Raw genomic sequence first — 15,885 nt, forward strand, 5'->3', positions numbered from 1 at the left:
GTACAGCTGTTGGCCTTTCCTGGCTACTAAGCTAACAGTGCGGTCAGCGATCTCAAACCCCCCCCCTTTGGTCATTACTCAGCCAGGGAGCCCACAGCAACCTCCTGCCTCTTACAATCTAACCTGAGAGTTCCCTACTGGACGCTTGCATAGCGCAGTGCCAGATTGGGACTCAGAAATGACAAAGAAGGAAAGGAATCAGGTGCCCTTGCTTTCTCTGCTCACAGGTCATCTCTAACAAAGATCGCCATGGCAGAGGTGCGGCTACACCTGAGAGTTAAATAGTTTTCAGTACAGAAGAAAAAGCACAACCTTTTTCTGGGCAAAACTCCGAAGGAATAGGTCGGCATATAGACTGTAGAAGGGAAATGAAAGAAGTCACACACAACTTTTGCCTGGGCATACTCCGAAGGGCTAGGGCTGGTGTTGAGATTGAGGGGACAGAAAGGAGAAGGCAATTTTTAGATGAGGAAAAAAGTAGAAATTTTAGATTTGAAGGGAAAAGGAAGAATTACAATAATTTTGGTTGCTGTGGTTTAGAGACCCCAACCCACTACCCGTGTTTCCTACTTAATACTCACTTCCGCATGCGCTGTTCCTGGTGATCCCACGATCTCTTGACTGGTTGTTTAAGGCCGGCCTGATCAAGCTTTGCTTCCTCTGGTTAGCCCCGCTGAAACTCCAGTTATTGCCAGACCCTGGGACCGATGGAAGACTGGTTATTCCTCCTGGCAAACTGCCTGGTGCGCGCTGGATAACCAGTCCTTCCTCGCTTCCAGAATCTGGGTAACCAAAAGTCCCTTCGTGCGTGGTCGCCATCTGTTGTAAATAAAAATATGCCCTTTTCCCTTATGGGGTATCCAAGAGCCCATATAGAGTCCTTACATAGGTTCCCTATTGGTAGGAGAAAATAACAGAGGCCAACCAGAGAATATTGAGAAGCAAAGCAGCTAGTAAGCTTGATCTTTATTGATCTGTTGCAACAGGGTACTCCCCTCACACGCAGGAGAGGAAGAGGACCCAGAACAATGGCCTGCCAGGCCTTATAAAGACTTTTGAAATTCCCATCCTCTAGATCAAGACCACCCCCAGAAACATTATGCCTACATCACAGAAGGGGTGTAACCTAAGACCACCCCTCAGATACATCCCACCTACATCACAGAAATTTAAATGTTGTTTTTCTCCTGTCCCAGTTTATCTCCTGTCTGGCAAGTTGCTTGATTGGATTTCTGGGGAGCCTGGCCATTCTTTTGTAGTGCTAAAATACTTATTTCCTGGGCCAGGTCACAGGCTCACACCTTATTCATATCTTTGAGACAGGATTTGAGAGGAAGAGACAATGGGGAGGCTTTTCCATTTTTTTACCATGCAGAGAAACATTTGCTCAGTTTAGGAATCAAAATGGTTCCAGGTTGGCTTTCCTGTGTTGATCTATGTGTGTGCAGTTATGAACATTACTATATACTTAAGACCATAAAATTCCTATCACAGTGCCCATCCTGTCTTCTTGTGCTAGGCAACTTTATTGATCTTACCAGTGGTAAGATATCCATATCCACGTAGGACCTTCAATGCAGATCTTAATGTGCAGGCAAAAATCATATGGGCGAAGCCGATAACCTGATCCCAAAATTTTAGGGATTTAGGTTACCACAACAATTTTTAAATTGGCCCCAGAAACTCACAGACAGGATTGACTTTCCGGTCCATACCAGAATGTAGACAGTCAATTCGTTCTGCAGCAACTGAAGTTTCTAAACCACCTTCAAAGGCAGTCCTGGCTCAGACACAATACAGCAGTCCTAAGAATCACAGCAGTACTTCTTTTGTGTTTGCTTGCAGAATGGAGTTCCACCTCAGCCTCGAGCAGCACATTCATGCACAGTCCTAGGAAACAAAGGTTACGTGTTTGGAGGCCGTGTTTTGGTTTGTACTGATTTTATGTTTACGCTATGAAAAAACGGGGGGAAAGGAGCATGTCAGTGCTGGAAAGGGAAAAGCACTCAGCTTTGAAGTAAAGATAAATGGTGAGGCCTGCTGTGAGGGAAAGGGAGCCTATTTACCTTTTTAAAAAGAGCTGCAGTGTTTTAAAAAGTGAGCCAGCCTTTGCTGAAGTAACAGAGTTCCAAAACTACAAAGGCAGGTTGTATTGCCAGTGACATCTTGAATTCAATCAACAGATACTGCTCCCCAAAATATATCTTCTAAGGAAAATACTTTGGATTGTAATTGGTACTAATGTATGCATGTAATGTTTAGCAAGATTAGGCTACAAGTGTGTTTATACTTCTGCTATCTGCAGGACCAGAGACAGTCGGCCTCCGATATCAGCAGGAGAGAACTCTTGCCCTTGGGGCCATTTATGGATTCCCAAAGGCATCTCTATGTGGACAGGATACAGAGGAGCAATTCCCATTAAGTGGGGAGGGCGCTGTTGCACCCAGGTCCTCTTTGAGGCCTTCCCATCCATGTATCTGGTGGGCTGTTAGTGGAGCTGAATGCTGGTCTAGATCCAGCAGGGCTGTCCTTACTTCTTTTTATGAAAATGCAGATTGCATTTGAAGTTGCTGTGATCAAGAATAATAATGTAAATATATGAGAGTGCAGCCAGCAGACATAAAGGGATTTCCTCTGTGGAGCTCCCTTTCTCCATCCAGCAGTATTCAATACAAGAAGCCAAAGTTCTTCCTATTCACCATCCTGCTTTTCCTCTTGACCAAATGAAATATATCGGAACTGTGCCTTAAGTTAGAGAGAGGGGGCTAGGTAGGAAATCAGAAAATTGATCATGTTAGCTGGGTGGAGTTCATGGGAGTTGTAGTTCAGAACATCTGGAGGTTACCAGGTCAGGGAATATTGCCTTAATCCATAAAGAACACAATCTGTCTTGAAACAGCTGCAATTTGCCCATTTGAGGAGTTCTCAGACAGAATCTATTACTTGGCTGTCCTTTGAAAATCATTCTGTATTGTCATATTTTCCTAATTAAACTTTTTTATTTTAACAGCAAAAAAGAATGAATGATTTACATTATTTGAATTTGGATACCTGGGTTTGGTCGGGAAAGTAAGTTTTTCCTCATGTCATAGCTCTGTTGTATGTAACAATTCATGTTCAATGTATTTGTATATTTTGTCCTGAATACTCCCATCATTACTCCCCCCCCTTTGGTTTTCTTTTTTGGGGGGAGCTTGAGCTAAAAACTGCTGTTTGTTATGCTTAAAATAACAATGATGCCCTTTTTAGATAATTGTTTTAGGGTGGTGAACAGCAATATGGTTTGGGGGAACATTTATTTGGATTGTGTGGAAATCTCAGTTTGACATATCTTTGAAGTACAGTGGTGCCCCGCAAGACGAATGCCTCGCAAGACGGAAAACTCGCTAGACGAAAGAGTTTTCCGTTTTGGAGGTGCTTCGCAAAACGAATCTCCTATGGGCTTGCTTCGCAAGACGAAAATGTCTTGCGAGTTCCTGCAGGTTTTTTTTCCTTCCCCCCCTTTTTCTAAGCCGCTTATCAGCTGATCCTAAAAGCCGCTAAAAGCTAATAGCGCTAATCCGCTAATCCGTCAATGGGCTTGCTTCGCAAGACAAAAAAACCGCTAGAGGAAGAGAATCACAGAACGGATTCTTTTCGTCTTGCGAGGCACCACTGTACGTTTATCCATTCTTATGACTGGGAAAACAGTATTTTGTAAAGGAAGGAAGGAAGGAAGGAAGGAAGGAAGGAAGGAAGGAAGGAATTCTATAATTCCCTCCTTTATTTTTTTTGTTTAAATTTTGTTTGATGTTAAATTAGTAGTATTTATTGTTCTGGGCCTCAGACCCAATGAATTTATTACCATATTACACATTTATTACACATGCAAAGCCTTTAGGGAGAACAGGGTCTGTAGCCCCCTTCTCACCAGTATCAGATAGTGCTTCTGTTAGGAGCCTGCCTCCTTGGTAGCTATGGATTCCTGGTTTTGAAAGACAAGGAGAGTCCCCAGACAGACCTTGGGATTTTCATGGATCCTAAGAATGTCCCAATGGGACACGGGTGGCGCTGTGGGTCAAACCACAGAGCCTAGGACTTGCCGTTCAGAAGGTCGGCGGTTCGAATCCCCGCGACGGGGTGAGCTCCCGTTGCTCAGTCCCTGCTCCTGCCAACCTAGCAGTTCAAAAGCACGTCAAAGTGCAAGTAGATAAATAGGTACCGCTCTGGCGGGAAGGTAAACGGCGTTTCCATGCGCTGCTCTGGTTCGCCAGAAGCGGCTTAGTCATGCTGGCCACATGACCCGGAAGCTGTACGCCGGCTCCCTTGGCCAATAAAGCGAGATGAGCGCCGGGACCCCAGAGTCGGCCACGACTGGACCTAATGGTCAGGGGTCCCTTTACCTTTACCTTTAAGAATGTCCCAACAAGAGGTTCCCAAGAGCAAAAAGACTTGAAAAATAGAGCATTACCCATGGGAAGGACTCTCATTGGCAGTGGTGCAGTAAGCAAGTGCTCTGTAAGCAAATCACTTGACGTGAATGCTGACTTCGCAAAATAGTTGTTCCCCCCCACCTGAAAGATGCTAAACTGCCCACCCAATAATTATTTTGTTTGTTTCTTGAAATATGTAGGCCTTTTGTTTTTTGCTTGCTTTTCCTAGAATTTGTACAAATGGAGAAAAACCAGGAGACAGATCATGGCATACTTTGACATCTGTGACAGACAGTAAACTTTTCCTGTTTGGTGGACTGAGTTCAGACAATGTACCCTTAAGTAAGTAGTTTGATATTAATTGATAGTTATCACTTTATTTATTCAAAATTATTGAGTACACTATGCTAAGAGGGAAGCAAGTTCAAGCTGAATGATTTGTGTGATTAACAAACTAGAATGCTAAGATAAATTACAAACTTGTTTGTCAATGAATTGCTGGCACAATACCAACAGAAGAATTCTGCATACATGATTCTTGAAGGACTTGCCACCATCCAGGCGCCTGTCCCCCTGCTCCAAATCTGACTACAAGCAAACTTAAAGATAATATTTCAATCCATCTTTTATCAAAGTCTAGAAGATTTCATGTTTCAGAAGGAAACTGCTGTGGCTTTCTTTATAAGTCAAAGAACTGCAGCCAGCTGAAGATAAAATCAGTGTCAGAATGTTTTTTAAAAATGTTCCTTTAGTTTTTAGTTTCAGACTTGGCATTTTAAAAAACAGTACTATAACGCATCGGCTGCAGTTACTTAGGGGTAAATCTATTTATCTGCAGAGCTTACTTCTAACTAAACAGACATAGGATAATTTTTTATTATTATTTATTGAAAGCAGTTTTATCCAGGTCTTCACACAAAAGAGACTCTCAGAACACCTTTCCTTCTAACTAAGCTGCTTTAGTTCTGGGTAATTTCCATCTCCAGCCAATAGGCCTTGTGAAGATATCTGGGCTTTAAAATGGTACCCCTGCCTCCCAAGACTAGTTTATTGTCTGCCTCTGCAGCAGAAGTCTGAAATGCGCAGCCTAGTCTGCGGCCTGTCACAACAGATGGGAAAAGTGGTGAAAAGAAGAAGACTCGCCCAAGCAGAGATGCTGAATGCTTGTGAAACAGAGTGGTCCCAGTCCATAGAACCATGTAACTAGTCAAGTCTGTGCTCAAGGAGGCTTCAAGTTACAACATCCCTCCTTGCCACCACTTTTGTAACGGAAGGGAATTTTAAAAGCAGGTAGTGCTGATATGGCCCTAAAGTCCAGTGTTCTGTAGGAGGAGGGTGTCAAAAGCCCATAGGGTTAGTACAAGCTGCTCCTTGGGTCCTGTCCACAGTTGCCCTAGTTTTTCATATTCAGTATCATTTATTTCATGTTTAAACACGAAACATAATATATTGCATAACTTAAATGGTCTCTTATTGTCAAGTTGTGTGTGTTTAAAGAAAATAAATAGCAGTAATTATTCCTCTTTCTTTATTTTCAGGTGATGGTTGGATTTATGATGTCGCAACAAACAAATGGCAACAACTTAAATACTTACCAAAGAGCATACCGAGGTACAATCAGATGCGTGCCTGGGGGTTGGTGAAACCAGCCCCCAACCAAGGGCGCAGACCCCGGGGGGGGGGGGGAGGCGTGCAAAAAACACCTATCAGACTGTGGAGTGTATGGTGTAGGTGTGTGTAGTGACTTGCCTCCACTGTCGTGGTGAAATCAAACATAGGAGAAGCTTCCTGTCCTTTTTGCACCATGGCACAAATGCATGCTAATTCTTTTGCTCTTCCTCCTTGCCCTGCCTTCACTCCAGATGCTTTGAGTAGTTGGGTCCTTCTTCTGTGCCCTTTCATCACCATGCAGTATTGGGCAGGGATCAGCAACTGTTGGCCCCATGGCCAAATCTGTTCTCCTGAGGAATACTTTGGAGGCAAGAGAGCTGTGTGGAAGGTCTGTCAGACCCCTTTGGAGAGGTGGGCCTCTCAGCCTCTTGTAAAACTAGCTGCTAACTGGAAACTACCAGCAGGTAGTGGTCCTCTCCAGGGAATCAAACATTAAACAAAGTGCATTTGCATTTCTGCTAAGATTTTTAAGTAAAAGTTTTAATCCAGAGAAAGTTGGCCTCAGAACAATAGTTTGAAGCCAACAGGAACTAAGACTGCAATTTCCTAAACATGCTTGCTTTGAAAGACGTTCCACTGCAATCACTGGGACAAAGTGCTGATTCACACACGCTTGTAAACAACTTGTTATTTTGGTAGTTTGAACTCTCACTCTGTGTCTCAGTGTAGACATAACATTCTTGATCTCCTAAGAATCAATATTCAGAGAACTCCGCAGCCTTGTGCTCTCCTTCCTTTCTCTCTTCTCCCATAACACACACGCTCTTCCTTTTTTGGAATGAACCATGCTGCAGGGTCTGAGTGAGCTGATAATATTGTTAACTGTGGTTAGCTCAACATAGAGTTTGCTACCCTGCTGTTAACCATGATTGCAATAGTAGCATTAGCAGTGGTGCAGACATACTCATAGGGAGGCCAGAAGGGAGGAAGGAGTGCTTGTGTCTGTGGGGCAGTCCCATTCTCCCAACCATGGTTTAGGCCAGTGTTTCCCAACCACTGTTCCGCGGCACACTAGTGTGCCGCGAGATGTTGCCTGGTGTGCCGCGGGAAAAATTAAAAAATTCGAAAGATAGCTTCATATCCGGAGAGGCGGCCTTCAGGTGAGTTTTAATTTTAATTTTCCTTCTCCCACTTAATGCCCCACGCTCGCCCGAGCAGCTTGCAGTCCTCGGTAACCACGGCGACCCGAAGGAGGGGAGGGAACAGGGAAGTCGAGGGCGGCGGCGAGCCGCGATGACATCAGTGGGCCGCGCCGCCTCGCCCTGGCACGGTGTGAGAGCCCCGGCTAGTGGCGCGAGCTTCGGAATAAGTGGGATCCGCGTGCGCGAGACCGAGATCGCGGGTAAGGAGCTCAGCCCTGGGCAGGAGGAAGTGGGGCCGCGCGTGCGGGCCACATCCCCACAGAGAGCGAGCCTCCCCCGGCCCACCACTCCGGGCAGGTCCACTCGCATGAGGGGGCGGCGATGGCGACGGCCGGCAGCTTGCCTGCAATGCCATCCCTCGAGCAGGCGAGGAGCCCGGAGGCTACCAGATGCGAGTCCTCTTTCCCACCCTGCTCGGGAGTCCAGAGCACTTGGTCGCATTCAGGATCTAGAGTGGGGAAGCGGGGCTTGTGTCTGGGCTGGACACATTGGGCTGCCTGTGCCGCTCGACCTGCGGGGAGAAATCAGGGTGGGAGTCACGACCGTGAGGCAGGGCTGCCAAGTGTGGCAGAAGAGGACACGGCCGTCGCACCTGTCCTTAGGTAGGAGCTTCTTCCGTGTCGACCTGCTGCCCTAAAGTCTTGGCTTTTTTCTTGGCTTTTTGGCGGTTGGCACAGAAGGAAGGCAAGGGGGAGGGGGGAAAATTGAAACTTACACTTTCGTGCGTCCCTCCCGGCGTGACGCTGCGCGCTGACGTCACGGGGCTGTAATGGTGGTGTGCCTCGAGATTTTTTTCATGAAACAAGTGTGCCTTTGCCCAAAAAAGGTTGGGAAACACTGGTTTAGGCGATCAGGAAATTTACATGTGAGTATGTGATATCTGGGGCAAGGTGAAGGACTTCCCAAAACCTGCTGACTGCTTTATGCTGCTTTTATGATTTTGTGGGCTTTGACCTTCCTTCCTTCCTTCCTTCCTTCCTTCCTTCCTTCCTTCCTTCCTTCCTTCCTTCCTTTATTTACATTTTAATTGATTTTTGGGGGGGCGGGGAGGGAATATTGTTGAAGAGTGGTGTAAAATTTATTTTGCTAAATAGATAAACACCCAAACTATTACTTTTTAACACTTTGTGAATATATGAAGACAAATACATGAATGCATTCATTTAAAAAATACTGTGTTAGGATGGATGTCCATGTCTCTGTCTGTGGTGTTACTCTGTGATGCCTGTTCCAAGTAATCACCTTACCTAACAGCCTATAAGCTGATAAACATCTGTGTTTGATCTCACCCTTCTGTAAAGGTAAATATGCTAAGGATCAGCATAATTTCATTAAGACTTAAAACAGCCTGGCCTTCTCTTGGTTGTGCTTTAGCACATCTGCTGGGCTAGACTTCATTCTTTTTTTCATAGTGTGGACTCAGCTGCCACTCCTGTTGCGATATTGGCCCTTGCTGTGATAAGTACTTTTTTCTGAATAAAAGATACCCTCCCTGACAGTTGCACAGAATACTTTGTAGAATTCAGTTATAACTCAGTACTATAATTCTAGGTGGAGGGTTTATTTTAAAAGGTGACGTTAATCTAGCTGATATGTGATGCAAATAACATGCTTTATTAGAATGTCTAGGTACTAAGTTAGAGCAGCTGTGAGAGGACATAAACCTATCAGTCTGTAGAAAAAAGCTTCAGGTTTCAAGCTAGGAGTCAAGGCACAGAGTCAAGGCAGGAAAGGCTTTCCAGTGTTCTGCGATGATCCAGTCCAGGCCAGAGTTTTCCTAATGCAGATAAGACAGAGGCAGACCTATCAACAGGTATGAGGAAGAGAACAGGTGGGATACAGTTTAGTGTAAGGAGAACAGTGCATAATTGCTGAAATTAATGAAGTAAGAAGTGCTATTTAGTACCGAGTCATCTTGCACATATTTTTGCAATAGTTAAATAAACAAAAGGGGACAAATTCTGCAATCCTGTTGACCCCAGTGAGTTATACTCAGTCTGTTAATTCTTGAAAGAAAATTCAGCTCAGTGCAGTGAAGCTCTCTTTACAAACCTATATGAATTGGTCCTATTTTGAACTGCTGTGTATCCATGCATACCCATTTGTTTATTTTGCACTAGCATGTGCAAAAAGAAAATTTACTCCCGTTAGCATAATTTTGTAAACCATTAACATTCAGAAAGTTCCAAATCTTGGAAGATGAAAAGGAGGGATGAGAGATTAAAGACCCTTCGTTCCTTTGACCTCAATGACATATCAGGGGTGGGGGGAGGAGAAACTGAACTTAGCAGCTCACTCTAGCTGTGGGAAGCTGGTATCTAAACTAAATTACCAAGTTCTTCTTGTACCTTTTTTCATAAGTGTGTTTTTAAGGTAACAAATTCCATCTCCGTGCTTGTCAGATTCCTTTGAATTGAGGCAGGTGAGGGAGGAGAGGCGCCTTCTTTGTCCCAGAGATGTTTCTCCAACTCTCAAATTATGCCCTTCAGAATAAGCAAGTTCAAGAATCAGTGCCTGGGTTTCACCCTATGATTTTGAGTGAAGGCCAAGATCTGTAAGAAAGAAAGATTTCTTTCCGATGGCCCAGTTTTTAAATCATTGCCATGGCCTTTCCTACTCTCAAATCAAGTCCCTCTATATCACAGCAGCCATTTTTAATTGTGTTTGCTAAAGGTACTTTTTAAATCTGCACTCACAAGAGAACTATTTTGGTTGTGTTCCTCATATTTAAATCTATCTTGCTGGGCTTTATGATAGCATCATTTTAAGAATTGGAATGCATACATTGTTAAACGTTTATTAAACAGCTGTGTTTAACAAAAAAAGTAAGCCCACTCATGGTAAGTAGTAAAAGGGTAGTAAATTCTTGATTTGTGTCTAATGAATTCAGATGTTTTTAGAATCCATTTGAGTGGACTAGTTAGTTAGTTCAAGAGCTGAGAGACAGCTCCATTCAAATAAATCTATTTACTATGTAGTAGAGATTAAAGGGGGAGAGTTCTACAATAGCCTACAAAATGCACTAAAACCCTATGATAGCTACCTGAAAACTTTTTTTAAATGCACAGTTATTTGAATATTTATTCTCACTATAATATACCTTTAGATTGTGGCATACAGCTTGTCTTGGTAAAGAAGGTGAAGTGATGGTCTTTGGAGGAAGTAAAGACGACTTGCATTTCATGGACACGGTCAGTAAATAGAACACTTGTTAAATGTCACCATTGTGCTGATAAATCTTTTAATTGAAATTTAAAAATATTTTTATGGAGAGAATTTAGGTAAACAGAATCAGATCACATGAGAGGAGTTTTTATCCTTCCTGAACTACTCCTCCCTCTCCTTTCCCTATGCACCCCTAAATCTCTTCTGGGGCTCCCACAACCCTCCAGAGCAGATTTGGGGGGGGGGGCGCCTGGGAGGTGCTTGAGGAGAGGGTGAGGATATTCCATTTCACAAATTGAAATCCTTGCATTATCAGAACTGCTTTGTTGGCTTAGCCCAATGTTTTTAAATACCTCCTTAAAATATTTAGTTGTTCTTCCTTACCCAGTTTTGCTGGGGTTTTTTAACTGTTTCTGCTGCACGTTGGTATTGTTGATTTTATGTTATTTTTTAATTGCATATATTTTAATGCAATGTTTTATTGTTGTGCGTTGCTATAAGTACCTTTGTTGCAAAGTAACTCATAAATATTTGAATTTTTTGTTGTTCTTGCTTAGGGACACTGCAGCGATTTACTGATTTTCCAGACACAACCGTATTCACTTCTCAGGTGAGCTGAGAAATTACAGTACTCAGATAACAATATTATAATGCCATGAGCCTAGTTGAGTTCAACACTTTTTAAAAGCAACTGTATATTCCAAAATGTTAAGCGGTAACTATCCCGACATAGCGGCTTCAGAGCACATGCAGGGCCACTGACACACACGAAGCTGTACCCATGCAGGGGCTGTTCAGGGAGTCAGGGAATGCTCCACACACAGTGCAATGGTTTCTATTTCAGTTGCGCATCTGTTAACCTCAAACTTGAAACCACATACAAAACAGTGTGCGACTTTGAAGAGCCCAAAGCCTTTCCCATTCACTTGATAATCCTTGCAACATCACTTTAAATAGGTCAGCGTTATGGGTGAGACGCAGCTGATGAGTCCCGTCAGCGGAAGCCTTGTGCAATAGGGCTGCTTCCACCACCTCTTCACTAACCTCTCCCACACTCCAAATTGGCTTAGTGTGGGTGGGTGTCAGGAACAGTGCACAGGGGGAAGGGGGATCAGTCCATCAGACGAGCTGACAAGGATCACCTTAGCACAGAGTTGAATTAATCACTTTAGTCCCCATATTGCAGGTAAGGGGCCAGGGCTGAGGTTGCGACTAGATTCAGTCGTCGGCTCCAAACCATGGCCTGTCTATCTTTGTGCCTGAACCAATGTCGGTTTACGAACCATGGTGTGTGAAACACTGTCAAACTATGATATCAAGCCTCTATTTGAAGCTGGTTTGCAAACCACAGTTGATGTGGGCTTGTGGTTTTCATTTATCAAATCCTTGAAAACACAGACCTACTTCAGAAGGCTAATGCACCATGTGGATGGGAGCAAACTTGCACAGCTGAGCAGATGGAAGACAAAATCTGCTCTAAGCCATGGTTTAATATTGGACGTCCAAATCACAGTGTGGAGTCTTAACTGCACTTAGCACAAACCAGTTTGGCGTGATGTTTCAACTAAGCCATATTAACTTGCCTAAAGCCACCTGGTAAATTCATAGTTGAGATGAGAATACCTAGGTACTCACATGGATAAAACTGTTTTCTTCTATATAATGTTTAACCTGCAAAACTTTGTAATCTGGCATTATCTCTTTCAGACTGAGCCTTGACTGCATTGGTAAAAATGCTGCCCTCTTGGAGAACCAACTATCCTGGTTACCATCTAGACTTTTGGAGGAAGCTATGGATAAAATAACTTTTTGGGCTGCTGTTAGTCATCGTCGAGAAAGAAAAGCCGAAGCAGCAGCAGCACAGGAGCAGATTAATGTCTCTTAGCAACCATTCTTCATGAATATACAGCGCACAGTACAGACCCTTCTTGGAGATAATTTTGAAATGTTACTGTTGACTGTTTGGGCTGAATTTCTAAGGTTGGGTCAGATCGGGTGAAAGGCACTCTGATTTGCTGGTGCATAAGGAATGGGAACAGAGTCTACTGATGTAATAACAGCTCCACTTAGGGGCTCTGGAGGTTAATAACAACTTTCTTGGGTTTACTGAGCCAGTTCATAAAGCTAGTTGAGCCATTTATTATTATTAAAGCTAAATATGTTAATGAGGCTTCAGACAGTCAAAGCTTTATTTGGTCATATTCCTGCGTATTGCTACACTTTAGCCATTGTCTGAAGAGGGGGATTTCTTTAATACATCTGAAGCCGCAAAACTCTCTTCTTTCGACAGCACTATAAAAAACTTGGTTGAAAGTTGCATGGGCCGGGTATTGACACTATTTTATAGAAACACTTTAAAGTTGCACTTTTGTGTTAAATGTTTTTACTGGGCAAAGTTTTACTGTTGCAATAAACATTGATGGACTGTAAATAATCACAATTTTAAAAATGTTACGCAGACCACAATGTGTAAGGTTTGTATTCAACTTAGCTGTTTTTTTGTTATTTATTGTAAAGTATTTATAAAATACAAATTTCCTATCAGTTTTAGGTATTTAGCTAATAGGGACCCTGTTGTTACCATTTTGCTGTTATGTTTTGAATAGAATCTTACTCTGAATACTTTTACTCGCCATTTTGAGCAAAAATCTTGGGGGGAAATCCTTTTGTTTATACATCTACTTTGAGTTGCCTTCAGGCTGGTTGCAGTAATAACCAAGCACATGTGGTATTAGGAGGAGGTGGAGTCATGCCACGATATGCTGCTTAATAATTCAGTATCACATTTAAGCCATATATCTCTTTAGGGATATTTTTGATAGTGGGGGAGGAATTCAACATCATACTCTTCTGATCATTCCACCAGCACATGCATTTCAGTTCCCCAGAGGGAACAATCCCTTGCCTACTCTCTCCCTCAAACTTGGGGTGTGGGGAGCCCATTGCGCAAGTGGAAATCTTTGTGCTAATGGGACTTGTTAGGCGAATCCCACCGTAGCAGTTTTGCTTCTGTTGGGGAAGGAGTGATGCAGATTTTATAGAGCTGATCTTTGCTTCCTTGTTCTTAGTGCAGAACCTACAAGCTAAAATAAGGAATGTGGGCTTTTACTCCCAAAACCGAGTATGTGACTTATCAAATATAGAGCTATGTTTCAGATATTTGACTTTGGACCTAATATATGAATGACTGAAAATCAGAGGAATCGGGTGGTTCAAGCACCTGAATAGATGCAGCAGTTTAGTGAAGCCATTAATGCCAACCTTTGTCGTGGAACAATGGCATAACGTACTTTGAACGTACTGTAGGTAGCAAGTGACTTTTTATCTACCTTTTGTCATGAGATTCACTCCAGTTCTGCTCCCTTCTAGGTAAAATGTTGCACTTGGCATTGACGGATGAAGCCGTCTTGGAGCAAATCAAGATGTCACAAATATTTCTCTTGAAGTATTTTTAACGATCATCCTGGCAGATGTTTGGGTTAAGGCTGCAAACTTGTGTGTGGAAGTTCTGTGCCTTTAACAAGCTGAAATTCAGACGAAGCTTTTCTGATGTGCAGGTGAAGTAACGAGTTAGTTTCCTCTGAATCTCTGCTTGTTGCACAGCTGTTAAAACACAAAAGGAGTCCATCCAAAAGAAAAGTTGGCAAAACTAGCCTAGTAGGATGAGAACCCTTTATTGCATTATTAGAACTGATCTGACCAGTTATGAAAATTACGGCATTGGAGAATGCTGCACAGGAGCATTCAGTTCTTGCCTTCTGGTCCCCAGCACATGCAGGGTACTCGAGTGCCATACGCCTCAAGCATTAAAATGCAATCCCCTGGAATATTCTGCACAAGGCCTCTGCAGAACGAATGGGAGCCTCTCCCATACATGAGCAGGAAAACTTCAGTGGATTGCGACAGTATTTTGAAGTGATGGTCGTTTATTTTAATGGAACCTCTACATAATGTGTTTAGGATTGGTGTGAGAATTCTATGGACTTCCAGATAACCTTGCAAATAGCAATGGTGCTACTTAAAAGGTCAAATCCTGATGAGGTCAAAGTCAGGGGAACTTGACTCTGAACTTCAGTGGCAACATTGATGATTATACCATACCTGAGCTAGAAAACTTTGACAGGGATGTATCCGCAAGTTTTTCATATTGAAATTGTGTTCAGAATCAGTTCCAAAGAAAAGTGCCTTTATTGCCTTATTATGTTTTCATGTGTGTTTTACAATATCTGCAGAAGACTGAAATTTTCTCTCTCGCAATAAAAACATGGAATTCTGACGATCTTGTTTCTGTTATACAATTATATACAGTAATCCTGTTTACCGATAGCAAACTTACGGTTATTATGGGGCTGAAACCACACCATGCACACAAGCAAGTTGTCAGCAGGTATACGGTCACCCTACAGTTTGCAGAAGTACCCACACCACCACTCTCAAGAAGCTTTAGTGAAGACCGTCGCACAAACACACCAGTGAGGATTGGGCATGTTCAGTGGCCATAGAAGACTGTTGGCGGATAGAGAAATGGAAAACCAAGGGGGAGAAGGGAAAGGAATGGAGCATTCCACACTGCAACAACGTTTTATTAGTTTCGAAACAAATGAAAGAGGCTTCTTATTTATTAAATTTGTATACGGCCCTTCATCCGAAGATCCTAAGGTGGTTCACAACACAACAGAAAAATACAAAATAAGAACACAAAGTACAAAACAGCAATACAGTACAAAAACAAATAACCCATAAAATGAGCTGCACACTGTGGCAGGAGTATAGTCAAGGAATTCAGAAGCGCATAGTTTATAGAAGGAAAGGAAATCACACTTAAAAACAACATCGTTGCCTGTGAGTTTACAGAATGGCAATTGAATGGGGGTTAGGGGTGCAGGTAAGTCAGGTAGACAGTGAATCTAGCAGGTGGAGTGGATGGTTGAGAGCAGAAGAAAGGTTCTGTGTGTCCACTGAAAACTAAATCCACACACCCCAAGGAAAACGGAAGGAAGAGGATACTAGGCTGCACACCTTTAGTCACTTGAACACTCGAGCAGAAGGTTTAGAATCCAGGCCCCTTTTTGGTGCCTGTGAGTTGTCATAATCCCTCATTAACTGGCAGCCCTTTCACTTTCCAGAGTGGATGCGCAAGAAACCCAAAGAATGGGCAGCACCGCTCTGCAAAACAGCTTGCATCTCAATCCTCTGTGTGCGCAGGCAGATGAGAATCAATGTGAAGCAGTGTGGGGTTAGGAGCAGGTTCAAATCCTGGGAGACCTGCTTGGGTGAGCCACTGGCTCTCGGATGTTACCAACCTCACAGGGTTGTTGGGAGGACAGCATGGGGGGGGGAAGAAGCAAAAATGGCTTGGCTTCTCTCTCATCACCATTCTTCATTGGAGGTTTAAATAAACAAAGACGGATGACCCCCAGTCAGGGAATCTTCACCTGCGATTCCTGCATTGCAGGGGGGGTAGACTAGATGACCCTGGGGGGGCCCTTTCAACT

General features: G+C 43.3%; 1 protein-coding gene across 4 annotated transcripts in view; it reads left to right on the forward strand.

Moving 5' to 3' along the window:
* KLHDC1 (kelch domain containing 1) overlaps positions 1-14,666 on the forward strand; it is a 28,850-nt gene extending 14,184 nt beyond the window's left edge. For 3 of the 4 annotated variants that reach the window (XM_083515659.1, XM_083515661.1, XM_083515660.1), the window contains exons 7-13: positions 1,846-1,929; positions 3,011-3,069; positions 4,642-4,754; positions 5,951-6,023; positions 10,332-10,416; positions 10,948-11,000; positions 12,098-14,666. In XM_083515659.1, the coding sequence (XP_083371785.1) occupies positions 1,846-1,929; positions 3,011-3,069; positions 4,642-4,754; positions 5,951-6,023; positions 10,332-10,416; positions 10,948-11,000; positions 12,098-12,275 (645 nt within the window). In that variant the 3' untranslated portion in view covers positions 12,276-14,666. The remainder of the gene's footprint in view (positions 1-1,845; positions 1,930-3,010; positions 3,070-4,641; positions 4,755-5,950; positions 6,024-10,331; positions 10,417-10,947; positions 11,001-12,097) is intronic. The other variant, XM_083515662.1, reaches the window with a different exon arrangement.
* The last annotated feature ends 1,219 nt before the right edge of the window (positions 14,667-15,885 follow it).

The sequence above is a fragment of the Podarcis liolepis genome, assembly GCF_965112155.1.
Source record: "Podarcis liolepis genome assembly, chromosome: 1".
Classification (NCBI taxonomy): Eukaryota; Metazoa; Chordata; class Lepidosauria; order Squamata; family Lacertidae; genus Podarcis; species Podarcis liolepis.